At 40.5% G+C, this 27,909-nt stretch overlaps 1 protein-coding gene across 1 annotated transcript in view; it reads right to left on the bottom strand.

Moving 5' to 3' along the window:
- Positions 1–27,909, bottom strand: part of CWC27 (CWC27 spliceosome associated cyclophilin) — a 213,914-nt gene that overhangs the window by 44,653 nt on the left and 141,352 nt on the right. The window contains exons 12-13 of the mRNA XM_089653456.1: positions 25,964–26,073; positions 18,862–18,965 (exon numbers count right to left, since the gene is read on the bottom strand). Of these exons, the coding sequence (XP_089509582.1) occupies positions 18,862–18,965; positions 25,964–26,073 (214 nt within the window). The remainder of the gene's footprint in view (positions 1–18,861; positions 18,966–25,963; positions 26,074–27,909) is intronic.

Genomic DNA, 27,909 nt, shown 5'->3' with positions numbered 1-27,909 from the left:
AGAAAACCAGTCAAGCATATAAGTTAGAAGGTAAGCTTTTAAAGAAACCTGTGAGATGAAAATAAAAATATAGGTTAACATTTCTGCATTTTCCTTTTAAAAATGCTGGTTCCCTGATTGCCATGCAGATTCAACTATTTACGTATCAATGACCTGGAACAAGCATTATGATCAGGAGTTCTGATTGGCCTTTGACTTTCTAATTTGTATGCTTGTTCCACGTCATTTTACTCTTGATATAAAGTAAGCTGGAGATGGCAAACACATCCAACATTTTAAGAAAGAGGTCAGCATTTATAGCCTACATATTTTTTCAGGTTTCCTTTAGCCTCCTCAGCCTCCTTCCTGGCCATCCCCCTCCAGGTACGAACTTACCTCCTCTGATGACAGTGGCCTCCTGTCTAGCAAAGCCTGTAAAAATCTAGTGCCATGCTACTTGAGCTTGAACACTAAGATATAGACAATGTGGGAGGTCTATGTCACCAGTGGAGGCCAGAGTACCAGCGGTTCAACTTATGGCAGTTAGGGGTTAGGGAGGAAGGCTGGTGGCCTTTTGTGTAAATCATGAACATGTCATTAATTAAAGCAAGATAATGGGCTAGTTTAGACTACAGATACCACCTGTCTTTGGGCTCTTTCATTCTGAGCCGCTCTGCTCTGTTCAGCAGGGGATCCGTGAGCAGATCCCCTGCTGAATCAAAGCGTAACAGGATGGATGTCAGTTTTTTTTTTTACTCCTGCCTGTTTAGTTTGTGTCTGCATTTACACAGTGGGCACAGGTGAACTTGTAAAAGCTCTATGGGTGGCCTATGTAAATGGACGCTTGTGTTTATTTACATCAGGCTACCTCTATCTAATCTGTCACATTTAGGTCTGGAAAAATGGAGGAAGACGTAGTTCTTTTCTGGCTGTTTGTTTTTTTTTGTTTTTAAATCTGGATGGATTCGGAGGTAGGTGGGTGTAACTGGACATAAGAGGAGAAAGAGGGGCGCCAGAGTAAGTGCAGTATTATAAAATCATTTATTGCACACAATGGTATGTAACTCACAAGAGGTAAGTAGTTAGCAGGCATGGGTACATAGAAACATCATCAACTAGAAAAGGTTCCAGAGGCAAAGAAGAGGGTAGATGGACATCTATGTGAGTTACATATCATTGTGTGCAATAAATGATTGTATAATACTGCACGTAGTCTGGCGCCACTCTATCTCCACTACAGAGTCCAGCTTAACTCTGTAGACTGTGATATCCTAATAGCTGAATACCTCCCTACTACCCATGGGACTGTTATATTTAACCCCATCTCTCCAGCGCCAATATATCACCTAGGGTGTAACTGGAGCTTCCAATCAGGTCTGCCTGAAGAACTGACAGAGACCTGATTGGAAGGCCCATGTAAAAGTGCCCTTTCTGTTTTACAATCACTACAAATGTATCTTTAGATGTTTTATTCCCCAGACTCAAGCCACTTGTGCATCATCATAGCTTCTAAAGTGTAACAGTTCCCATACAGTACATAATTATAAACTATATAAAGAAATAAGGTTTTCAAAAATTAACACACTGATAACATTTCTTAAATCAAATTGATGTATTTTACATGTGTAACTAAAACAAAAAAAGGACAAAATATACATTCCCTTAAAAAACAATTACCTGGTCAAAGAATTACCTGAGTCTAAAAGTAGACATTTGTTCTGTAAGTGCTTTCTTATTTTTAATTATGTGTCTCCTGTCTGAGGTCAGTAGGAAGGAAAACCCATTATCTGCACGCATTTTGGGAAACACATTTGGGAAACAGCGATAAAAGTTTTTGAAAAATCCATCAAGAAAAGAAAAAAAAAAATACTCCTTCATGTTCTCAAGGGTGGTTGACATTAACTACAGCTGTCTTCAGCTTAATGTAATTCTCTATACTATTCCAGAAAGGAGCATTTTCTGTACTCATTTATAGTCAATCCTTATTTTTTGATATTTAGAATGTGTTGATATGCAAATTTAAGTACCGTAACATTCATTTGGAGTGCTAAATATGTGCAGGTAGTGATCCTGAACATAAAAAAAAACATTGTTCTGTATTTTAATTTAATAAGTTTTGCAGAATTGGGTATAACAATACTGGTATGTATAAAATGTGGCAAAGTATAATTTCTTTTGCTTTGTCCCCAGAGCTGGAAGTGAGGAAAAAAATAACACTGAGTTTCTGCTGGAACAGCAAATCCATCTAATGGGGGCACATGTTCAAGTGACAACTTTCTATGAGAGTATTTCATTACCTATGGAGAAATCACCTCTTACTTCTTGTTGTGTCTACAGGACAAGAAGGTTAGGGTGTTACTAAACCCATAACAGTAAAATCAGTCTGTATATGCAGCAAAGCATGCTTGTTATACTCACCATGGCACCTAAGGGGTTATGCTCTGAATTGTGTGAAAAGGCTGTTTGATCCTGTTTTCTCTGATTCTTCCCTTCTTCTACTGTCCCCAATCCATGTGCTGATTAAACAGAGCCTTGGGGGTAAGCTGCATATGCTCAGTTTGGTGTGTATTGCTAGAGATTTGTTTTTTCTCAGGAGAGGACATGTAATCAGCAAAGGACCAATCAGCGCTTTGCAGACAGAAGGTCAGGGGTTATACAGCCTTATAGGACAATCAGGAGAGAATGAAAACTTCTCCTACAAGATTTAACCAGTCCTCTGCTGGACACTGATCAAAGTCACAAGACTGCTCTAACTGCTGATGAGAAAAGGTATTTAGCAGTTTATATTTACTAAAATAATTGCATTTCCACGTTCTGAGCACTGTGGGAGATCAGATATAGTGAATGCAGAGTCCTGGGTTTAGTAACACTCTAAGAGAAATGTTTTAAATGAGACTTAGATGACAAAAAATTACAGGGGTTTTATCCAATTCCCGCTCAATAAAAAAAAAAAATTAAAAGTGAGGCAATGTAACTGCCCCACCTCTCCATATTGCCAAATTGGAGAACACTGTGCTTTCATTTACAGAATACAAAGCATACTCTGAAAGGCACCCATGTCAATCGGCTGACCTGGTATTTGAAAATGGTATGGCAACTGATAGCAAGTGGTGATCACTGCAGTAGTGGTGTCTACTTCAGTAATTTCCAGCTTCCAGCGGCATCGGTCAGTTATAGTAGATACAAAGTAACATTGGTCTAAGCTAGATCACTGTAACTATGTACAAGATATCCATACATAGAATTCTTCTTTAAGTAGGTAATAGGTCACGTACACCCCAAATGTGGAATGATGGAAAAAAGTATACTGTAAACTTGTACTTTTTTTAAGCAAAGGATAAGTTTCTGTCGTAAAGTTCTAAAAAAAATTATCATGCTAATTGAAAAAAAAAAAAATATTAGTTCTAATGGCAAAGTTGATGAGATCTTGGAATTTAACCAATTATCAATTCTGTTCCAGTGTCTGAAACAAGGAGGACTGATAATTTGCTGTTAGTGTCCTCCATGCATTAAAGTGGTAGTAAAGGCCCATTTTTTTTTTATACCAACAGGTAAGCCTATAATAAGACTTACCTGTATGTACAGTAAATATCAGTAGTATGTTTTGGAGATATTTACTTTATCAGTGCTGGTGATTTCACTGCCTCATGCGCACTGCGCTCCCAACGTGCCGTGCATTGAGAGGGCTGTGCCACAGCTGATACTCCCACGCATGGTGTTAACGCGGCTCGGCCAGTCAAATGGCTGCAGACTGGGAACCCGGAAGGAAGACCGGGTGCAGATGGAAGCCCCAGGGAGCCGTGACAGCGCTCTGTAGCAGGGCTTAGTTTTTAGGTAAGTCTTTCATAATGTGCTAGTTTCCTCCCACACTCCAAAGACATGCTGGTAGGTTAATTGGATCCTGTCTAAATTGGCCCTAGTATGTGTATGTATGAATGTAAGTTAGGGACCTTAGATTGTACGCCCCTTGAGGGTTAGGGACTGATGTGAATGTACAGTATATATGTAAAGTGCTGCGTAAATTGACAGCACTATAGAAGTACCTGAAATAAATAAATAGTATGTGATGCATACTAGCACGTTATGATTTTAACTTGTAGGAAGAATATTTTTTTTTGTTTTATTTTTTTGCGGTTTACTACCACTTTAAGAGAATTGGGGCTCAATGGGAGGTTTGTTTTGTCTGTGCCCACCTCCAGCACGGACAGTAGTACTGAATGTAAAAGTAAACCCAATCATTAAAATCTCATATTATCATACTACCTATGAACGAGTGCAGGACCCCTAGGTCAGTCAGCTTTGATATTCACATTTACAATCGCATTGTGAAAGTTCCGATACCCTGGCGTTTTCCTGCTTTCTTCCATTCCCCTACACCCACACTTACCCCCCTCTTCTTTTTATCTTATGTCTATCTTTTTTCAAGCCTTCTCAGATGAAAACACTATCCATTTTCTATTCTTATTCACTACTACCTACAATTCCCACAGGGTGCCAAAAATTTGATCCTTTTCACCTACTAAGCTAACAACCCTCAGTTGACCGATCATGCTATAGTATACCCATTGAATAGATATTGATTACTGTGTACCACTGGAATCCTGCTATTACCTTTTTCATTGTCTGTTGCCATGTACAGTATCTGCTGATAACATTTTTAAGGTTGAAACCAGTAAATTATGTACTCAGTCATCTCGTGTGAAAAAGCAAAAGGACTGGCACTTCATTCATGGCACTGCACCCCTAAAAGTTTTTGAAAAAAAAAAAATTTCAACAAAATCCTTACGTAAGCTTTAACATAATATTAAAAAAATTATTTTCACTATTTTGAAATCTTCAGTTTTTATAAAAAAAATACCTTGTGATCCTATCATAAAGATCCTTGTTCAGGCACTTCCTGATACAGTGCAAAAACTCTGTTGCTATCTCCCAGCCTCTGATGGAGACATGTGGCTGTTTCAACTCACATTACGCAGGCATGATCCACTTTTCTAACCATAAGGACATCCATCATGCACTCCATCGCTGGAGTGCATGCATGTAGACAGGAAAAAGCTGCAGAAAATCAGCAGAATAGATATGCAACAAAGGTAGAACAAAAGGTGAAAACCAGCACTTTAACAAAACATGCCAATTGTTTGTGAAACACAGCAATTTAAGTAAACTGTCTTTCAGTTAGGGTTTACATCTACTTTAAGTGGGGTCACTGAATGCCAAAGTCCCTGAATGACAAAATTCCAGGGGCACTACACAGTGGAATGTGACTATAGGTGGATGGTAATATATACCCAGCACTAAAATTCTCTATCACTAATGCTGAACAGCATTTTTCATGTATTTTCCCCCGGGTGTCCAAAACATTTGAACATGTCAAATCAACCTACATCCAACACAGATGATTAAACAAAATTGATCAAATTTGTTGATGGTAGGCTGCATTAAATTGTTTTGCAATTTCTGTGATAGAAAGCTGGCTGAAATTGTGTTGCCGGAGATTAAACACGCTGTCCAAGGCCCAGTAGTCCAATAAACTTGGTTTATGCTGCCCATTCATATGTAGGTGGGCCAACTCAACAAACAGTTCTCCATTAGTGTGTAAATGGGTTCACGCAACACATCCACCTCCATAGATATGAACTCCTACTCTTAAGTGATCTTAACGTCCTTAATATAGCATTATATTTTTAAAAATACCTGTTTGGTGTTTAGATTCTGCTTAACTAATCAACCACCCCCAAATACCTGTAGTCATTTTACTTTGTATTTAGACTCCAGGAACAAGACAGGCTGATTATTTTACACTTCCCACTAATAGTCGATAAGCTCCTTTCCTAACAGCATATTTGCAATAACAAATTAATATTTTCATACACACGCATAACATCCTCGACCAAGATCAACTTTGTAAAAAAAAAATTAAAAAAAAGAACAAAAACAAAGATCGCTATTTTTTGTTAAAGGTGATATTCCATACAGCAAAAAAAAAAAAGCAGTCTCCCTGATAAAAAGAAGCTACTGTCTAACAAGAAACAACTGTTCCTTTTCTTGTGCCATAAATGCAAGCGTTATACTTGTGGACAGGATATGTCCCCGAGAGTCCACCCTTACATAGCTGAAATTTCCTGGTTTGGCTCCATGCCTTGCAATGCCCTCAGGCATCCATTTTAATCACATAACCAGACAAGCTGTTTGGCGTTTTTTTGCTGTTATACTCAAACGGGTTTGACTTCTTATTGGACAGACAGATAAGATAAGCCATAGACTCCCCACGGAAAAAAGGCCTATATCTGGATGAAATTAAGGTTACCGCAATACAGAAGCGATCAGCATGTACACACACATATGTATATATGTTTCTGCTTTACAGAAGGAAAAAAATTAAGCTCTACTGTCAATATACAATTCACAAGTGTTCGCTAAACAGGTGTACTTTTGTATTTTCTCGTCATATGTACTCTAAATCAGTGTTTCTCAACCTTTTTTCAGTTAAGGCACCCTTTAAAATTATGGATAATCTCAAGGCACCCTTTAAAATTATGGATAATCTCAAAGTACCCTTTAAAATTCTTCACAATCTCAAGGCACCCCAATCTAAAATGTAAAAACCTATTTTACACACCCAGTACACCCAACATTAGAGGTGATTTATTTTTCCAAAGTACATACACCTTTGCACACTGGTACGGACTAGTATTCCAGTGTGTCTCTCATTTTCTCTCCCTCACTCTGCTAATGTGACCCCAGTGCTTATGGAGAGGGGCAGGGGAAAGCCAAACAAGGATGATGTGCAAGTAACCGACGTCCTCCTTATCAACTGATGTCATTGGTTGTTAGGATGCTGGCAACTAAAAGCTCATAAAAGTACACAATGAAAACCTGTGGATTGTGTACTAAAAGGCAGAATTGATCCATGCGCTGAGTTGTATACAATTTTTGGGCATTTTGACAAGGCACCCCTGAAGAAGCCTGAAGGCAACCTGGTTGAGAAAGGATGCTCTAAATGAATGCTGTCTATTAACAAAATACACCAGAAGATCAAAAGGTTTGTGAAAACATATGTATATGAGGGTTTTAGGAAATTCCATTCCAAAACGATTACACAGATTTCCAGATGGTATCCGAAGTTTGTCTGTGGACATTTGAGCCCATTCAGTCAAAAAAGCATTGCTGGGGGCAGATATGAACGTTGCAAAAAAAGATCTGGCCCGCAGTCATTACAGTTCATCCCAAAGGTGATCAATAGGGTTATGCTCAAGGCTCTGTGCAGACCACTCTAGTCCACCAAAAACTCAGGTCTATATGCTGGGACAGAAAAGGGTCTTCCTCATACTCTTGCCACAAGGTTGCAAGCACACAGCTGTCTACACTGTCTTTTATTATATGCTGTAGCATTAACAGTACCCTCCAGTGGAAAGATCTAAACTTGATCATTTGGAGGAGGGTCAACATACCAAATAGTATATAACAGCAGAAAATCAATTCTTTGGGTGTCACTGTTCCTGATGGAGTAGTCAGAAGCCTTGCCTATTGATCTCTGGTACAGGTTTTTCACTTTTAAAAAGAAAGTAAGAATAGAGAACTCATATACAGTATCTCACAGAAGTGAGTCCACCCCTCACATTTTTGTAAATATTTTATTCTATCTTCTCATGTGACAACACTGAAGAAATGACACTTTGCTACAATGTAAAGTAGTGAGTGTACAACTTGTATAAGCGTAAATTTGTCAAAATAACTAAACACACAGCCATAATGTCTAAACCGCTGGCAACAAAAGTGAGTACACCAAATTGGGCCCAATTAGCCATTTTCTCTCCCCTGTGTCATGTGACTCGATAGTGTTACAGGGCCTCAGGTGTGAATGGGGAGCAGGTGTGTTAAATCTGGTGTTATCGCTCTCACTCTCCCATACTGGTCATTGGAAGTTCAACATGGCACCTCATGGCAAAGAACTCTCTGAGGATTTGAAAATATTAATTGTTGCTCTACATAAAGATGGCCTAGGCTATAAGAGGATTGCCAAGACCTTGAAACTGAGCTGCAGCACGGTGGCCAAGACCATACAGCGGTTTAACAGGACAGGTTCCACTCAGAACAGGCCTCACCATGGTCGACCAAAGGAGTTGAGTACACGTGCTCAGCGTCATATCCAGAGGTTGTCTTTGGGAAATAGGCGTGCTGCCCGCATTGCTGCAGAGGTTGAAGGGGTGGGGGGGGGGGGGTCAGCCTGTCAGTGCTCAGACCATGCGCCACACACTGCATCAAATTGGTCTGCATGGCTGTCGTCCCAGAAGGAAGCATCTTCTCTGATGCACAAGAACGCCCACAAACAGTTTGCTGAAGACAAGCAGACTAAGGACATGGATTGCTGGAACCATGTCCTGTGGTCTGATGAGACCAAGATAAACTGATTTGGTTCAGATGGTGTCAATCATGTGTGGCGGCAACCAGGTGAGGAGTACAAAGACAAGTGTGTCTTGCCTACAGTCAAGCATAGTGGTGGGAGTGTCGTGGTCTGGGGCTGCATGAGTGCTGCCGGCACTGGGGAACTACAATTCATTGAGGGAACCATGAATGCCAACATGTACTGTGACATACTGAAGCAGAGCATGATCCCCTCCCTTCAGAGACTGGGCCGCAGGGCAGTATTCCAACATGATAACGACCCCAAACACACCTCCAAGATGACCACTGCCTTGCTAAAGAAGCTGAAGGTAAAGGTGATGGACTGGCCAAGCATGTCTCCAGACCTAAACCCTATTGAGCATCTGTGGGGCATCCTCAAACGGAAGGTGGAGGAGCGCAAGGTCTCTAGCATCCACCAGCTGCGCGATGTCGTCATGGAGGAGTGGAAGAGGACTCCAGTGGCAACCTGGAATGCCCCGTACACACGATAAGCAAATTGTAAGAAAAAGTTTGTGGAACCACTGAGCGAAAGATTTTCTCTCCGCTGATGAGCAGAATGTTTTAACTGATAACGATATTGTGAAAGAAAAAATCCGATTGAACAACAGTGAAAAATGTTGTTGTTTCACATGCAAATGACCGATTTTCTATGCTGTGGTATGACGATTGTACGAAATAAAGCATGTGTTATATTGAGCAAACAATGCTGATGGCCGATCGGTTCATTTTCTAATCATGTATTCCCACCTTAAGATTAAACCAAGACAGCCTAAAAACCAATGTGAGAATATTTTGTCATGGAGGCCTTCCCTAGTAGGTAGAAGGTGATTTGAATCAGGAATATCCACCCAAACTGAAATATCAGTTTTCAGTAGAATTATATTTAAAGAGAAATCCTATTTTAATGTAAGTGATCAAAAATATATTCTATCAGACAGACATTTTATTAACAGCCTCCATTATTATAGCTTTAACTCCAATACTGTTGCAGTAGCAGTGCAGTTTGTCTACATACAACCATTTTGTCTAAATATGACTGATGTCTAGTAAGACACCAGAGTTAGACCAAATGCTCGAAGTAGTCAGCACTCTAACAGATTTGGTCTGACATGCTCCCTCTCTTTCTCTGCAATCAAGTCTTTATGAGGACACGTTCTGAGGGGTGTGACTATGACTTAGCTATGCCAGCATAAAACACTGGAGTGTGAGATCAGGAAAACTGGCATAAGCAAAGGCTGAAACCTCCACCTAGTAAAACATTGAAAAGGTGTGAACTAAAGATCAAGTCATAGCCTTACAGACTTTAAAAACCAAGCCCTGATTCCGAAATTCCCAGAAGGCACCTATCGCCCTGCTGGAGCACTCCTTAACTGGAAAACAGAGGAACCTTATCCTTCAAGACATATGCTTGAACAATGGTCTGACAAATCCATCTTAAAATGGTATAGCTGGAAGCCAGATATTTCTTTTGTGGATCCTCAGCTAATAATGGAATCTTCTACTCTTCCAACCAGTCCATCCCCCACAGTTACTACCTTTTGTACCACTAGCCCCTCCCTCCTAGATTGTTAGCTCCAAGGAGCAGGGCCCTCCTAACCCTCTTGTACTGAACTGTATTGTTGCTGTATTTTCTCCCGTTATATTGTAAAGGGCTGAGCAAACTGTTGGCGCTATATAAATCCTGTATAATAATAATAATATCAGACTTCTTAAGGCTGTATTCACACCTGAGCATATTGTAGTGCAAAGCTTGACGCTCCAAAACGCTCAGGGGGAAAAAGAAAAAAAAAAAATCAATATTACTCTATGGAGATGGTTCACATCTTCACTCCAAGTCGCCTGATGAAGAACACCTGAAGCTCAAAAACGTTTTGGAGCTACTTTTGTAGCTCAATTTGGACAGATGTGCATATCTTTGGCGCGTTTTTATTGGCATAGAAAATAATAGAAACGATTGTGCGCGTTTTGTGCGATTTTCTGCTCAAATGAAAAAATGTAAAATAAAAAAATTAGTATATGAATAAAAAAAATTAAATAAAATAAATACACAAATAAAAAATCATGATTAATAAATCCTAACTAAAAAAAAATAATAAATTATTAATAATAATAAACACCCAAATAAAAAATATAAAACGTTTTTATCTTATTAGTTTTTTAGGTTTGGGGATTAAGGTTATGGGTTATTTATTATTAATATACTAATTTACTATTACAAGTTTTATTTATAATTATTTTTATTTGTGTATTTATTTTACATTTATTCATTATTAATAGTATTAATGTATTTTTTGTTCAGGTTTAGATGTTTATTTATTATTATTATTATTATTATTATTAATAATAATAATAATTTGTTTTGTTTTTAAGGGTTAGGGGCTAATTATTATTTATTTATTTTATACCTAGTATTTGTGATTAATTTTTTTTACTTGTGTATTTATTTTACACTTATTTATTTATTTTATTATTATTATAATTATTATTACCCTAACAAAAATAAATGAATAATGAGAAAATAATAAGTAAAATACTATAAATACAAAATAAGTATATAATAAATAAAATACTAATCCCAATCCCAACTTTAACCCAACCTTAACTAATTTACCCTAACAAAAATAAAAATAATCCTACCCCTTTTGCCAATCACTCATAATCCTTTATTTCCGCCAGGCCTAGAACATCCCTCTTCTTTCTCTTGGTGGACCTCCCATGGCTTTGTTATTGTATACGATTTTCTGAACGCTCGTACGCTTCCATCTTGGGAGTCTGCTCGAGAATCTAGGGGGTTCCCGCCACGGGAATATTATTGGACTTATTTCTGTAATATATGCCTCCCTTAACAGTAAGTCCTCCTCATCACCCCTGTCTTATGTTTCTCAGTGGGAGTGAGATCTTGGTGTTTCGATTGCAGCGGAGGATTGGCGTAAGGCCTGGGATTCGGTGGCGAAATGTTCATTTAATACAGTCACTCCTGAGGCAGCCTACAAAGTTCTACTTCGGTGGTACTGGGTCCCGACTCAGACTCCTCACTTTAATTCGACTGGCGGAGATAGGTATTTCCGGAACTGTGGTCTGCGTGGGGACGTCTTGTACATTTGGTGGTCGTGCCCACGATTGATCAGCTTCTGGTCTAGGGTTTTTCGGTTTGCTTCAAACGCTATTTCATATTACGGTCCGTAGGGATGCAAGGGTGGCCCTCCTGCATTGACCAATCTTGGGTCTGTCTAGGTCTCAAAAGAAATTAGCATCTTACCTATTTATTTCGGCTACACGTACTATAGCTCAAGCTTGGAGAACCCCTTCGGTAGCCTTCCAAGGGGTGAGAACTCGGATGAATGCTATGTTGTTCAATGAGCAGATGTCTAGCATTCTTCATGATTCTCATCCGAGATTCCTTAAGGTTTGGGAACCTTTGATATGCTATTCCTTGCCATTCCTACCTCATACTAGTTATGGCCTCCTATTTACCTGCTGGTGTTAGCCCCAGATCCGTGTTCCCTTTAATTTCCCTTCTTTCATGTTTTCTCTCTGATTCCCTTTTGTTTTCTTTTCTTTTCCATTTTTTTCTAATATAATGTTGGATTATTGCTGCTCTTCTCTATTGACTAATAAAAAAATGTCAAAATTAAAAAATGCCTAAAAACACTGTATGAAAACACACAAAAACGCACCAAAAATGCGCACAACATCCAGGCAATGTAGCTCAACTTCCTTAGTGACAAGCAAGAGCCCAAAACAAGGACTGCGATACAATGTCCTCATTGAGATAAAAGGCTAAGACCATCTTGGGCAGAAATTAGTATCTCGGATACAATAAAACCTTGTCCCTTAAAAGAACCAAAACAGGCTCTCTACATAACAAGTTCCAAAACTTTTTTCCATTTAAGGAAACTAGACTAAATTGAAGTATGACTGGTATGGAGTGGTTATATACCCTAGGGTTGGCCTATATTTTCTTTCTGTACAAGTGTCTAATCTAACTGCAAAACCTTCAATTTATTAAAACACTAAGGGTTAAAAGTAAAGTAGGATATTGATGAAAAAAAAAATGTATAGTTTGTGTAATCTCTATATAACCAAGTCAGTCCCTGCAAAACTGATATATATACAGTTGTGTTCAAAATAATAGCAGTGTGTTGAAAAAAGTGAATAAAGCTCAAAATCCTTCTAATAGCTTTTATTTCCATCCACACAAATGCATTGGGAACACTACACATTCTATTCCAAATCAAAACATGAAGAAAAATATATCAAATTTGTGTTGTTCCTCTAAAAATATTGAAGAAAAGTGAATATTAGACTGTTCAAAAAAATAGCAGTGTTTATATTCTTCTTTACAAACTCAAACATTCACTATATAAACTGAAAAATGTTTGAAGATTTTGCTTTCCTTTGAATCACTTAATGAATATTTAGTTGTATAAGCACTGTTTCTGAGAACTGCTGTACATCTGTGTTGCATGGAGTCAACCAACTTCTGGCACCTGTGAACAGGTATCTCACCCCAGGATGATTGGACTACATTCCACAGTTCTTCTCTATTTCTTGGTTTTGCCTCAGAAACTGCATTTTTGATGTCACCCCACAAGTTTTCTATTGAATTAAGATCCGGGGATTGGACTAGCCACTCCATAACGTCAATCTTGTTGGTCTGGAACCAAGATGTTGCACGTTTACTGGTGTGTTTGGGGTCGTTGTCTTGTTGGAACACCCATTTAGCCTCTTGGACTTTAACAATTCCTGGAGGAAGACCTAACCTCCTTTCCTGCAAAGGCAGTGTGAATAATACGGATTCCAGTAAAAGACAGCCTAAAACAAAGTTGCGGTTGTGTCCAGCTGACCTGTTATGTTATGTTAGTGATTAACACCACAATGCATGCAGATCTAAACAAGGGAATGCCTAGTACATAACTTTTTTCTGAGACCTGATCAGCTTTGAGATACTCTATAGGAGATCCCAAAACAAACGAGATTCCTATACACATCAAGTGTTTTTAATTAATGGAAAGGATTGTTAGCTCCAAGAATTAGCACTGGGATTAAGTTACGACAACAGTTTCCTAGCCCCGGACGCTGTCTGTAAACTCGCCAGGCAGAGCCTCCTGCGTGACACCACCACGTACAGGCAATGCACAGGAACTTGAGGCCATCTTTGCAGATGCCTGTTTATGTTTGTAGGTGTGGTTTTATACCCAATAAAAGGTGTTTTATGCTGTTTACACTATGAGAAGTGTTTATCTGCTTATTTTACCTGTGTTGAGCTTACCATACATCTAAGAAGCAATACTGGTGAACAGTATTGGGATTGACGTGGAGAGATGCCATTGGGGTTTAGCATTCAGAGCGCCTATGACTACTCTGAATAAAGAGGTCTTTGCATCTGGTAAGTCCACATCTTATCCTTACTGTGGTGGCAGGTGACACTGGTGTTAGTGGAGGAAGATAGATGTTGTGGAGTGTTTTTTTCTGGAGTGGACTAACACCTTTAATTTAGTCACTGTGGACTAATATTTTTTTCACTATACATTTAGTTTGAAATTATTGCATTTGTGCTTTTTTACAGGAGATTCATACCCTTTTCATTCACTGTGGACTTTTTTCATACATTTATTGAAAAAATATTTTGCAAATAATTTTTGATTATTTCATTTGTTTTATATATTAGCACAACACTTATTATTGTATTGCATGGTAGAAAGGATATCTGCTTTTTTGTTTGCTGCCCACTTTTTTTTTATGCACAGTTTTGCACGGTTTCCACCTTTAATTTTTATAAGAACCTAGTTGTCTGGCCAGACAATTTCTTTTGAGACAAATTTTGCTAAGTGAGACTGTCAAGGGAAACCTTTGAATCAGTTAGAATACAACATGCTCATGGAAATGTGATGCGACTCCTGTGTCAGTCAAGAAACTCAAGAATTTAAAGCAAAAAAGTCAACGTGACTAAAGAGATAGGATGCATGGGAAGCACCTCCACAAAGATGGGCAGGAAATGGGATTAAGATTCTAGGGATCTGTGGACACCTATTGCAGGAGTAGATGAAGAAGAATACATGCTAAACCTTCAATAATGAAGCAGGAGTATGCTCTGGCCTTTCATAAAAGGCCTGATTACAGTATCAAATGTAGGGCCAAAAAAACTGCACCCTTGAAGGCCAAGCAAGTCAGATGCTCTTTGGATTTGACATCTGAATCCCAGCATCTTTACCAGAGAGCTATGTGCATATGAATGGACAGCAGACCCATGTGAATAATAAATATTGATGCTTATAATAAGTAATCACAACTCAAACAGTAGGCACTAGATATACATTCAAATTAGTGGAAAGATTATTTTTGATGGATCTAACTCATTCTGCCACAGTTTGACAGACTAGGGTTACAGTCAGTATGGGACAAAGAACCAGCAAGAGTAAACTGAGCTTTAGGAAGAGATTCCAACTGCCTGTCAGTAGAATCCTTAAAGGAAAGCATTCTTCTTACCAGTCTGATTAATTTCCTGTTAAGGTGGGTCACTGGTGGATTCACTGTGGTTATAGGCCAGTTTCAACAATTCACTATCAAAGGAAACAGTTCCAGCTCCAGTTGTCAGGTGCAACCTTGGAACCTTCAGGGTGCTCCCAGTCCGTATAGAGGAATACCTCGAATAACAGGTGTAGTGGAAGGGTCTTTATAGTTGCAGCAGTTTTGAAAGACTGAGAGGCTGAAGATAGTAGGCTGAATCTCCACATGCAGAGTAGAAGCACTGCATCAATAAGGTCGAAAACAACCCCTGGTAATTCCAAGATGATAGCAGGTGACCGCAGCACTTCAAAAGTCTTGGTACTCTGGATTTGAATCAGAGATGGTTACAAAAACTAAGCTAAGGCCTTGGAAGGATTAGAGATAGATTCTTTAGTGGGATGGCATGAGAGTACACTTAGAACCTTTGTGGTCAGTTTCTTTGGTGAATTGGGTGAATTTGGCCACAAAGTCCTAAGTTACAGTAGAGGACCCTGACAATAAGGTTGGTGACTTGGCCTCACCCGATGAAGCTGGAGGAGACATCAATGATGTATACTCTATAAACTATGTGTGTCTGTATTCCAGATAGCAGAGGATACCAAGCAGACCCAACACTGTTGGAAGAGCATCAGCTTGGGACAGCAGCAGTATTGTCTCCTTTGTTTAGACATGTTGCACCCAAATGGGGGAGAAGCAGGCAGGTCCAAAATGTGAGGCAAAGCCTTAGATACTATGTTCGAGGCAGCTGCCACTGATGAAGGTCAGACAGTAGAAGATTACCAGTCCACTGTAGGCAGGCAGTAGGAATAGAAAGGAGATTTAGAGTTTCATGTGGTGCTTTTCAGAGCAGGAGCAGCAGGATTATGCATTCTCCACGCTGGATGGTGGAAAGAGAGCAAGCCTATGTGACACTTCACCAAGAGAATTACATCTGTCCTACAGTGTTAATCTTTGCCATGGTAGAACTCATGGTAACAGGAAATTTGAAAGGAGCCTAGGGGTGCATACAGCTAGCTAGCTCCTGACGCTTCAGCCTGAATAGCCTTACTCACAACGTGAGTCTTCAGAGACAGTGTCACACTTTTTCACTGTGTCACAGCTCTGGGCCTGGATAACTTGTATCACTATACAAAGCACCACAACACAGAGCTCAGTGCCTGAAATTCATATTTTAGACTAGCCCACTACTGTCCTATCCAGTAGGGTCTTGGTATGACAAGTCAAAGACAGGAGAAGAAAGGCTAATACAAATAACTGCTACGTAGAAACCAGCTCAAGCAGTGATGTAGTGAGTAGTTTTGATTTGAGTCAACAGAAGAAGGATCTAAGAATAAAACATTGAGGGAAAAAAAGGCTACTAAATATGGTTAGAGATTTCTCATCAGGGCTAAAGAACAGGCATTCATCCTACAAGGACAAAAAACTGAGGCATTTAGAGTAGAGGAGGGGTTACCCTGAGGCTGGCTTACAATTTTTCTGTTTGCCAGTACCTAAGCCTCCTGTAGGCAGAAGTACAAACCAACTGTCTCTGAATTCCTGTATCCCACAATGGACAAAGGAAACAGGCATACAGTATACAATGCCAAAAAATACAAAAACATATCTAATAAGAAATAAAATAGGTGTTGTACTCACAAACGAGAATAAAGTCAAGGCATATCATAAAAGAACAGCTGGGTCAACACCGCGCTGAGTAACAGTCTGCAATGGGAAGTGTAGACATCCAATAGGCTGACGCGTTTCGAGGACTTGCCTCTTCCTCAGAGCCCTAGCGTCAGCCTATTGGATGTCTACACTCCCCATTGCGGACGGTTACTCAGTGCGGTGTTGACCCAGCTGTTCTATTATGATGTGCCTTGACTTTATTCTTGTTTGTGAGTACAACATCTATTTTATTTCTTTTTAAACATTTTTTATGGTAATGCACTAGGCCTGTGCGCCCTCTCTTTGTTCTTTCCTCATTCAGTATATTTGGATTCCCCCGGTCTATTTGAGGGCAGCAAGGTGTGCATGTTCCAGGACATTCTTAATGTGGTTGTAGCCTGCATCGAGTCCATCCCCAAGCGCAGGAGCATTTGTGTTTGCTGGTTCACAAAAACATATCTGACTGCCTTCAGAGAGTGAGGAGAGATTTTTTTCTCCCACTAGAGCAAATAGGACTATGCCTTATATAGATGGATCTGAGCTTTATTTCAACCTAACTCTGGAACTACCAGTGAATAACCCCCTATCACAGCGCTGAGCGAACTATTGGCGCTTTATAAATACTGTATAATAATAATAATATCAGCCCACCACTGTGAAAGTTCTCAGCTACCAGAGTCACACTGCAAACCTTTAGGTCACTCCAGAACACAATGTTCCTCAATAATATCATTAAACAACACTGAGCCACCTCACAGCCCTTTCCTTGCTTTTGTCTGGCTCCTGAAAAACTTTGTGACATTTCAAGCTTCTGTTGCCAAAATCTGAAAGGTCATTTCAGACCCTTGGCTTTGGCAATGTGTAATACTAAATCTAGGCTGACAATCACAGGAAGTGCTATTGAAACACAAAATATACACTTCAGAAATGGTCTGATGGCATTCAGCAAGAGCAGCTGTACAAAGTACAGTAATACCTTGTTATGCAGTCTCCACAATGTCCAAGCACATTTTTCAGTTGCTACCATGAGGCTGGGAATCCAAAACATCTCTCATTTCTGTATACTTAACCAATCAAGTCTACCTTTAATTAACACCACCGCAGTGTGCTGAAATGTGTCCTGAAAAGTGGTTCCCCTGGAGGCTGTGCACAACGTAACACAATTCCAACACATTCTTCAGCAGACACCAGGGAAAATAAATATTCAAAAACCAGGCACACTTCCTACAATATGTTTTTACATCTAATATGAGGCAATGTACTATAGCAAAATAATCACTGAGGGTCCAAAAAGCAAACTGCTAGAAAGAGAAGACATTTGAGGTCAAGGAAGGTAGACAGCAACATGTAAACTCTTACTCCTACTTTAAGCACTAGGATAATGGTGTAAAGTGAACCTGTCACATGACTAATGCAGCAGCTATTACCTTCATCAGTATGTAGTGCACAGAAAATCACAAAGCCACTGTTTTGTTTCCACTTTAATTTCCTTTAAAAAGGAAGTCATTAAGCTGCCGGAGTGGAGCAAGACAGTCACCTACCTGTCAGTGATGCAGAGCAGGTGCCTCACTACCACAATGGGAGTCCTCATCAGAAAATCATTTACTTTGACAACATACTCTCTGTAAAGAGGAAGCTAGCTTATTAAAGTGGGGATCAAGGAACAGAGTGTGATGGTAAGTCCCTGAACCGAAACTTTAAAATCTTGAAAAACGAACATAAGTAACTAAGGCCTTTGGCTTAGTCTTTAAAAGCCTCCTGAGCCCTTACAATTTATGACTGTAATGCAGCCAGGTTGCATATATACTGTATATAGTAATAAATAATCTTTTACTCTTTTTCATTTAACTGGTAAGTGCTGCAGCTATCTGGAAAGTCAGACTGCTGCACTTTCACTTAAAGCAGGGTCCAGACCCTTCCACAGTCTGAGATGCCAACCATCATTTCCCAAAGAGTGCACCAATCACCACTACCTAAGCAGCCCTACTGATTAATGCGCTATGCCAGGATACAGCAATTCATATTCAGATTTTTCTAGCAATAAAAACCTGACAGCGGTTCAACTACCACTCTATCCCAAACTACCAAAATAGCTTGGGTTTTATATACACTTTAAAGAAGAAAACTGAAAACGACTTTATTTTTATTATAACCAATACTACCAAGTGATCAAAAGTTACATGGCTGTTGCAGAACAAATCTAAGCTGGCAACATTGTGGCCTAACAAATTATAGGTTGCAAGAATTCATAGTTCCTTCTAAGGTCTTGTTGTGTCTGTGTATCTTGTTATAATGATTAGCTAACACGAAATCAGCACTTACCATCCCTTGTCATCATCTTCTTCTGGATCAGACATTTCTTCTTCGGGTGTTTCAGAAATTGCCTGGGTGAGCTTTGATTTAAACCGGTCCAGAAGAGCCAGTGTCTGAAATGTACATTTTTTAAGTCTCTCTCTGGACTATTTAAGCAAATTGTAATAAAAATACAACTGTTATAAAAATCTTAAAAAGTAAACAATTAGGCACTTTATAAAATAATTATTTCCTGACAGACTCCAGGGCAGCATACATATGGGTTAATCCTGCCTCTTCTCCAATCTTATAGGACTCCATTCCCATAAATCTTAGCTCAGAACTAGGACCCTGTGTGTTTGGAATCTTACCTTGTTCCTTCACTTAGGATGGCAACGTTTACAGCCAAGGCCCAGTGGCTCAGCGTGTAAGCTATATCTGGAAGATGGCGAGGAGATGCATTTCTTATCAGTTCCAGCAGTCCCCAGCTATCAGTGGGGTGGAAAAAGGGCATATGGATGTAGTGCCAATGAAGAGCTCAGGCCCTGCCATTGGCAGAGAAGCGGCAGTTTGGCTGGACAGCCCTGCTATTAGCGGGTGGCCATGAAATGCCCAGGATGGATTCAGCAGTTTCCCCACACCAGGCCAAGGTCGAGTGAGTGCCGTTATTTGGTAATCTACATTTGCCTTTGTGCTCCATGGCAGCTGTTTTTGTGATTAAATATGTTTTTTTTCTCCGTTTGCTTTCTGCCCTGACTCTAGTGTTATTGTGGCCTTTCAAGGCAGCTGGAGAGCATCTGCGTTCCAAGCCACCGCTCTGTGTTCTGACCCGGCGTCCTGTATTCACTACTGTGCATGCGGGCACTGCACAGTGGCTCTATGGATTCTGAGTACTGTGGACAGCAGTGACGTCATCATAAACAGCTGTCAGTACTGTTGATATTGGGCTTTCCCTGCAGGCAGCTTGCAACAGTTTCCCTAAACGCTGTGTACAATCATCACAGGTATATGCTCTGCATTACCACCCTTCTGTGCTTCCTGTCTGTGATCCTGTTGCATCCTAATTGTGCTGTATGGCTCTATTACCTGTGCAGGTTGGCTGTGCAGTTCCACACTATGGATCTGTCACCGACCATCCCCCACCCCGTGCCCAGCCCTTGCATAGCAGGTATGAGAGAGTGTTTTTAACCCTTTTCTTTACTCGCTTGCCTGGGCACTCACAGGGTTTTTAACTCCTTCTACTCTATTTTGTTTTTGTTAGTCCTTCCAGGTCGGATCGTCAGTACATGGCAGGAGATGATAGAGAACTCATTGGGTCACAGCATCAACATTCTTCTTCCAAAATTAAACACCATAGGTCACTATCAAGGTCTAGGCATCACAAGAGAAGCTCTGAATCCTCCTCCAGGCACTGCACCCACCACGTCAGTAACTCCGAGCAAGGAGCAAGTCTCTGCGTGAGCCATGCTATGCCCGAGCAGTTGGTGAAAAGGATGGGGATAACCAGAAATCTCTTTAAGGCACATGGGGCAGGAGTCCCTTAAAGAATGGGATACAAGCCACATACAAGTCTAACAGCTGTTATGGCGAGTTCTCCTGCCAAGGATGGCCAGGAAGAGCTAGAACTGTCCAAACCAAGCCATCTGTCCATGAAGACCTCAGACAGTGAGGCAGTGGGAGAAAAGATTTACTTTGCCCTAGTGATATCTTTGGTCAAGGCAATTAAGGGGCCATTAAAATGGGTAGAGCCTGTAAAGTCTCCGGCATAGCAAAAGGAAATTCTTAAAGCACCTCAAGAGAGAGCGTTCTAATTTCCAGTTTCTGACAGAACTAAGGAACATCATTTTAGATGAGTGAGGCAAGACTGTGAGAAAGACCTCCCTTCTGAGCAAGATGACCAAGCTCTATCCATCCAAGCATAAAGATGTAATGCATCCAGAGGCTGCCTTTCTAGTTGTTGAGGCCTTTTTGAGGCTAGCAAAGTGTATCACTCTTCCTTTGGAAGATACAGTGAATGACCAGCAAGCCGGCCTTGGCACTTGTGGCCATGTTTAAAGCGATGGAAGTTTGGAAGGAGAGTGTGGACATAGTATTCTAAGAGCATTTTCAGATGACGTGGCCAGAAACTAGTAAATTAAAGAGCTTAAGCTGGCACTGGCTTTCCATGGTGAGGATTCATTTGATCGCAGCTGCTTGGTGGCTAGGGTAATGCTCTCATCAGTTATGGCAAAGCGAGGATTATGGCTGAAGCCTTGGCTTGCTGATCTTGCCTCTAAACAGGCATGGTGCAAGATTCCTTTTGACGGAGCTCCAACTTTTGGCAACAAGCTTAATAGCACCATAGCCCGGGCCATGGGTGGCAAGTCTGGGTTTGTTTTTGCCTCACGGCCGGCGCCTGCTAGGCCAGAACAGGACACAGTCTAGAAGACAAAGTTCAGAGCGTGCGAGGGACATACGCATTTCCAGACCAGGTCGGGATTTTAGGAAGAGGCCAGTCATGCCTTCAGAAGGCTGCTAAAAACTCAACCTAAGGTAGTCGGGAAGCTACTAAGTCTTATGAATTTGAGCCTCAATCTCAGACTATTGGACTGTCAAAACAGTCTCTTCAGGACACGCATTGGTCCTTCAGAAGTTCTCCTCATCTCAGATTCGTTTCCACGGACTTGCGTCACTCTGAGAAAAAGAAGCATATACTCTGATATTACGTAAAGTCACTGGTGTCACAAGGTGCTGCTGTGTCAGTTCCAGAAAGTTGGAGATTTCAGTGCATGTATTCGCCCCTCCTTATAATCATACAAAAACGGCTTGCGGAGGCTGGTTATAGACCTCACGCACCTAAAACAATTTAATCAAAAAGGAGTTCAAGATGGAGACAAATGTCCACAATTCACAGGCGGTCCAGCCAGGCATCTGGCTCATTTCCATAGACCTAAAGATGCCTGCTTTCATGTGTTCACTGCAGAAAACTTCAGCAAGTTCCTTCAGTTCGCTGTAGGTCAAGATAATCTCCAGCTCACTTGCCTACCATCCGAGCTTTCAACACCGTCCTGAGTGTTTTCCAAAGTCTTATTGGCTGTTATAGCCTTAATCAGAACAAGGGGCATCCGCTTGCATTGTTACTTGGATGACCTTCTCCTACTGTGCCAAGACAGAGGGCAGCTTCTGGAGCACAGAGCTCAGGTAATTTCAATGCTCCTCGAATTTGGCTGGCTGCTGAATCTGGAAAAAAGCCACCTGGAACCCACTCAGTCTCTTGTTTACCCTGGGGCTCAGTTCGATACAATCAAGAGCACCATTGCTTTACCTCTAGAAAATATCTTCCTCCTGCTTGTGAGCCTCTCCGTGTCTAAAATTATCGGCAATATGGTGTCTGTGGCCCGACAGTTAGGGGGGCCCTGGAGGATGCAGCTCTTTCAGAGGGGTTTTCTCCAGCAGTGGGAGCCAGGAAGCAGAATTCAGGTCATCTACATAACCTCAGACATGATAGAGAGTCTTTCCTGCTGGCTACAATGGAGAGACTTACTCAACTGCAGTTACATTGCCCCCTTTTCCTGGATCACAATCACATCCAATGCCAGAAATACAGGATACAGGGCTTACTGCCTGTCAGAGATAGTTCAAGGCAGGTGGGGCTTTCACTTTCACAAGATTGTGTTGAACATTTTGAAGTTATGGGCAGCCTTCCACACCCTATAGGCTTTCACTATCGGACGAAGGGAGCATCAGTGCTCTTAGGTTAGACAACACTATGGCGGTCTTCTACAAAAAGAGACAAGGGAGGACTCCCAGCCTTTCTCTGTTACAGGAATTGGAGCCAATTATGTCTTGGGCTCAGAAGAATCTAGCTGACATCTCAACAGCTTATATCCACAGAGTCCAGAATATTGGAACGGGTCCATTTGGAGTCCATTTGGACAACAACGAATGGTCTCTCCATGTGGAGGGTTTTAGCTGAATTCTGTCCCTGGGAGTCAGTCCAGAAGTCGATCTGCTCGCCTCCCCGTGCAACAACAATCTTGAGAAGTATTGTACGAGGGGCGAACATCTCCAAGCTTTAGGCACAGATGCCCTGGTGGATCATTGGAAATTCAGTGGGGTATGTGCATATCCTCCAGTTCTAGTCATTCTCAGGTTTCTACAAAGACTCTGAACAGAACAAGTGGAGGTAGTGGCAGTGTTGCTATGTTGGCCAAACAGGCCATGGTTCCCCTTGCTTGTACAGCTCAGCTACCGTGACCCTATGCCCCTTCCTTTTAGGCCAGACCTTCTGTCACAGGGTGCAAATTCTACATCTATTTCCAGCACGGTTGCATCTGATGGTCTTGTTCTTGAGAAGGGGAGATTGGAGGCCCTCGGCTGCTCCTCCATAGTCATCTCCGCTCTCATGAATACTAGGAGAGTGAGTACAAAGTTTATGGGAGAATCTGGTCAAAGTTTGTGGAGTACTTGTCTGCTGCCGATGTGTCATGTAATGATCCAGAAGTTCAAGATATTCTAGGCTTCCTCCAGTCAGATTGAGATCTGTCCCTATCTGTCAGTTCCCTCAGAGTACAACTGTCAGCCTTTTCGTTTTTCACAGGTGTATCTTGGGCTGGGCATCTTCTTGTCCGACAATTCTTCAAGGGAGCAACAAGCTCAGACCTCAGAGAAAGCCGAGGTTTCCCAAATGGGATCCTCCCTCTTGTCCTCGATTCCCTCTCGGGAACAGAGCGGAGTGTGCTAGGTCTGTCTCCAATAAAGACCTCTCTATCGAGCCCACCTTTCTCATGGCCATTATGTCAGCGTAAAGAGCCTTGCAAATAGGAGCCATCGGTCATAAAGAACATTTATTAACATTCTTTCCAGATCAAGTGGTCCTGTTACATATGTTTGACTCAAATCCCAAGGTACCATCAGTCTTTCATGGTAAATAAGAAAATGTTCTGCCAACCTTTAAAGTGCCTGGGAGAGAGGTTGCACTGTGGTTTAGTTGGCTAAAACGCCTGTCTAGTAAACAGGGGATCCTGCGTTTGACTCTCAGCAGTGCCTTTATTTGGTTCAGTTTCTAGAAGCAAGAGGTTCTAGGAATTGCTCAGAGATTCTGAAGTTATATCTACAAGCTACAGCTTCCTTCAGGCTTTCACATCGTCTGTTTATTCTTTTTTTTTTTTTTTTGGCAAAAAGAACAAAAGGGAAACATGCCTCATCTAGGACGATTGTGGCATGGAGCTAAGGGCTTGGCTCCTCTGGAGGAGGCAACAGCTCATTTGACCAGGATTGTGTCTATGTCTTTCACAGCATGTGGCTCTTGATGTAATCTGTAGGGTGGCCTCGTGGTCCTCGACCTTTGTGGTTCATTATTGTATACAACCTGCTTCTTTATCCTGTGTCAATTTTGGTTTTAAAGTACGGGAGAAATTAAAGCACTTTTTAGCAACATTTCCCACCCATGAGTGTATGGCTATTTCCACATTTTGTCATGTTACAACCAAAAAACGCAAATGTATTTTCAGGTTATTTTATATGATAGACCAACACAAAGTGGCACATAATTGTGAAGTGGAAGGAAAATGATAAATGATTTTCTTACAAATAAATATCTGAAGTATGACTTGCATTTGTATTCAGCCCCCTTCACTCTGATACCCCTAACTAAAATCTAGTGGAACCAATTGCCTTCAGAAGTCACCTTATTAGTAAATAAAGCCCACCTTTGTGTAATTTAATCTCATGATAAATACAGCTGTTCTGTTAAGCCCTCAGTGGTTTGTTAGAGAACATTAGTGAACAAACAGCATCATGAAGGCCAAGGAAGATACCAGACAGGTCAGGGATAACGTTGTGGAGAAGTTTAAAGAAGGGCTAGGTTATAAAAAAACATCCCAAGCTTTGAACATCTCACGGAGCACTGTTCAATCCATCATCCAAAAATGAAAAAAAGAATATGGCACAACTGCAAACCTACCAAGACTTGGCCATCCACCTAAACTGATAGGCCAGGCAAGGAAAGCATTAATCAGAAAAGCAGCCAAGAGGCCCATAGTAACTCTGGAGGAGCTGCACAGATCCAAAGCTCTGGTGGGAGAATCTGTCCACAGGGATTTGTCCACTATTAGTCGTGCACTCCATAAATCTGGCCTTTATGACAGAGTGGCAAGAAGAAAGCCATTGTTGAAAGAAGGCCATAAGAAGTCCTGTTTGCAGTTTGTGAGAAGCCATGTGGGGAACACAGCAAACATGTGGAAGAAGGTGCTCTGATCAGATGATACCAAAACTAAACTTTTGGCCTAGAAGCAAAATGATGGAAAATGAACACTGCACATCATCCCCACTGTGAACATGGTGGTGGCAGCATCATGTTGTGGAGATGCTTTTTTTGCAGCAGGGACAGGGAAGCTGGTTATAGCTGATGGGAAGAGGGATGGAGCCAAATACAGGGCAATCTTAAAAGAAAACTTGTTAAGAATCTGCAAAAGACTTGAGACTGGGGCAGAGGTTCACCTTCCAGCAAGACAACAACCCTAAACATACAGCCAGAACCACAATGAAATGGTTTATTTCAAAGCAAATTCATGTGTTAGAATGGCCCAGTCAAAGTCCAGACCTAAATCCAATTGACAACCTGTAGCAAGACTTGAAAATTGCTGTTCACAAATGCTTTCCATCCAATCTGACAGAGCTTGAGCTATTTTGCAAAGAAGAATGGGCAAAATTTTCACTCTCTAGATGTGCAAAGCTGGTAGAGACATACCCAAAAAGACTTGCAGCTGTAATTGCAGCGAAAGGTGGTTTTACAAAGTATTGACTCGGGGGCTGAAAAAAAATGCACGCCACACTTTCCAGATATTTAGTTGTAAAAAATTTGGAAAACTATCACATAAGCCCAATAAAATACATTCACGTTTTTGGTTGTGACATGACAAAATTTGGAAAATTTCAAGGGGTATGAATACTTTTTCAAGGCACTGTATTTTTCTATAAATGTAACATTTTCCAAGTGACAGAACACAGGGAAATGTTAAGCTGTGTTCAGGAAATCTTGCCCAACTTTTTTTTTTTTTGTTGTTTTAGCATTTATATCCTCGCGTAAAATAGGTAGGACATAGGTCTATAGAAATTTATATTTTCTTAATAAACATTATAACTAACTTACCTGTTGTTCTCTAGATGAGCCTTTCACTGCATTCTTTTTTTTGCAGTCTTCATACTTTTCTTTCTCCCTGATATATTCTTCCAGAGCACTATTAGCCACAGTTCTTTCAGCTTAAAAAAAAAACAAAAATGAGTAAAATGAGCTACTAAAGTAAAACTATGGTTTTAATAGTTTGCCATTCTCACTTTAGGATAGGATTCTTATGGGGGTGGGGCAAAATATTGGCAATACTTAAAAACTATAATAAAAAACAAAAAACCCTAGGATTCTTAGTTTAGTCATATTAGCCAAACAATTTGAATATATTCCCAACATCCAAATGTATGCCTGCCATTAAATCATCTAAAATAGTGGATTTCTATATCTGAAAAATCTATTAATATGGTTATCTATTTTGTGAACTGGCACTATTTACTGCACCATGTGATAACCTGGTTTTTCTACGCCAAGGAAGGGTTTTAGATACATCAGAGGTAGGATGGACCATCACAGCTACATCGAAGCAGAAGGAAGGGAGGGGAAGAAGCAGGAAGAGCTAAGCTTAAATGATTAACATTCTCCATGCCAAAGTCACAAAGGTGCCGTTCCAACACAAGTAAATATACTGCCAATATATAAGAAAATAAAATTCAAATAGTAAGCTGGCATTCTTTGGAGGTACATGTGCCAACTAGCCTAGCCAAAAGGATTTCTTTTAGAAAAATAAAAATGCCTCATAGTAATATGATTAATAACGTACACACATAGAGCCAAGATCTGTCTTATTTCCAGCCACCTTTGATTACTATGCCTATACTGTATGGCTATACAGTAAAAATATATTTATATCCACATTACATCAGAATACAACTATATTTGTAATATATGATGGACCACCTTATTCTTGATCTACTAGGAAGATTGGGCTAAAAATTGAACCAGTGTTGCCCATGCAAACAACAACAAAATTAAGTGCAATTGTAAAGTAATTGTGTGCCCTGACTGTGTATATGCTGTTTGTTGTGTCTGTTCTCTGTGTTTGCTCCTTCTGCATATGCTGAGACACTGGGGTTGATTTACTAAAGGCAAATAACCGTGCACTTTGAAAGTGCAGTTGCTCCAGAGCTCAGTAAGGGAGTTAAAGAATACCAAATCAGATGCATGGAAAATCAAACAAAATAGCATTTTTGCTTGCACATGGATGGATGATGGAAGTCAGCAGAGTTTCCCCTTATTAACTTCCATGTGCGGAGTCTATTTGCCTTTAGCAAATCAAACACTGTGTGTGACCTGTCTGCTTTGATTGTGTGTATGCACTCTATTTGCTGTGTGCTGTAAGCAAGATGATCCATATTCTTTATTTTGACAATGTTTAATAAATCTGAAGCCTATATCCTGCTCTGTGGGCACAGGTTGAGAACAAAGGGAAAGAGAAGCAGAAATACATTAATAGCATTTTACACTGCAAAGGAGGAGGAAATGCAACACTAAGGAGGAGAGTAAAATGTGGCGGTGAGCATGCAGGTGGAACAGTGAATGGGTGCAAGAACATCCCAGTGCTTCTGACAACAAAAAAAGTGCTCTGCTTTTTTTCTCCTATTATACAGGATATACTGTACTGTGCAATCTTTGTTGTATATAGATTTGTAGGTCCTTTTTTTTTTCATAATCCGATCTCCTGTTATACAGATTTCATCTGCAAAATTTGCAGCCTTTTGTTGAAACTGGGTACAGCTAACTATTTTGTTCTCACATTCAGGATCAATTTTACTACTACCTTTTTTATGTTTCTAAACCATTTTTATCCTATTTTTAACTAGTAGATTTCTTTTACAAATAAATATTTGAAGGAAATTTGAAAATCCCCCAGTTGAAGTAGGGCTGTGCAAAAGTTAACTGCTTGCTTATTCTAGGAGAGAGAAGAAGCTGCACTTTTACTTACCAGATCGTCCACTCTCCTGGCAGAT

This window comes from Staurois parvus, unplaced genomic scaffold (assembly GCF_062004578.1).
Source record: "Staurois parvus isolate SC_StPar_1 unplaced genomic scaffold, SC_StPar_1.0 ptg000714l, whole genome shotgun sequence".
In the NCBI taxonomy this organism is placed as follows: Eukaryota; Metazoa; Chordata; class Amphibia; order Anura; family Ranidae; genus Staurois; species Staurois parvus.
Note: the sequence above shows the minus strand (reverse complement) of the source record. Positions and strands in the feature narration are given on the sequence as shown.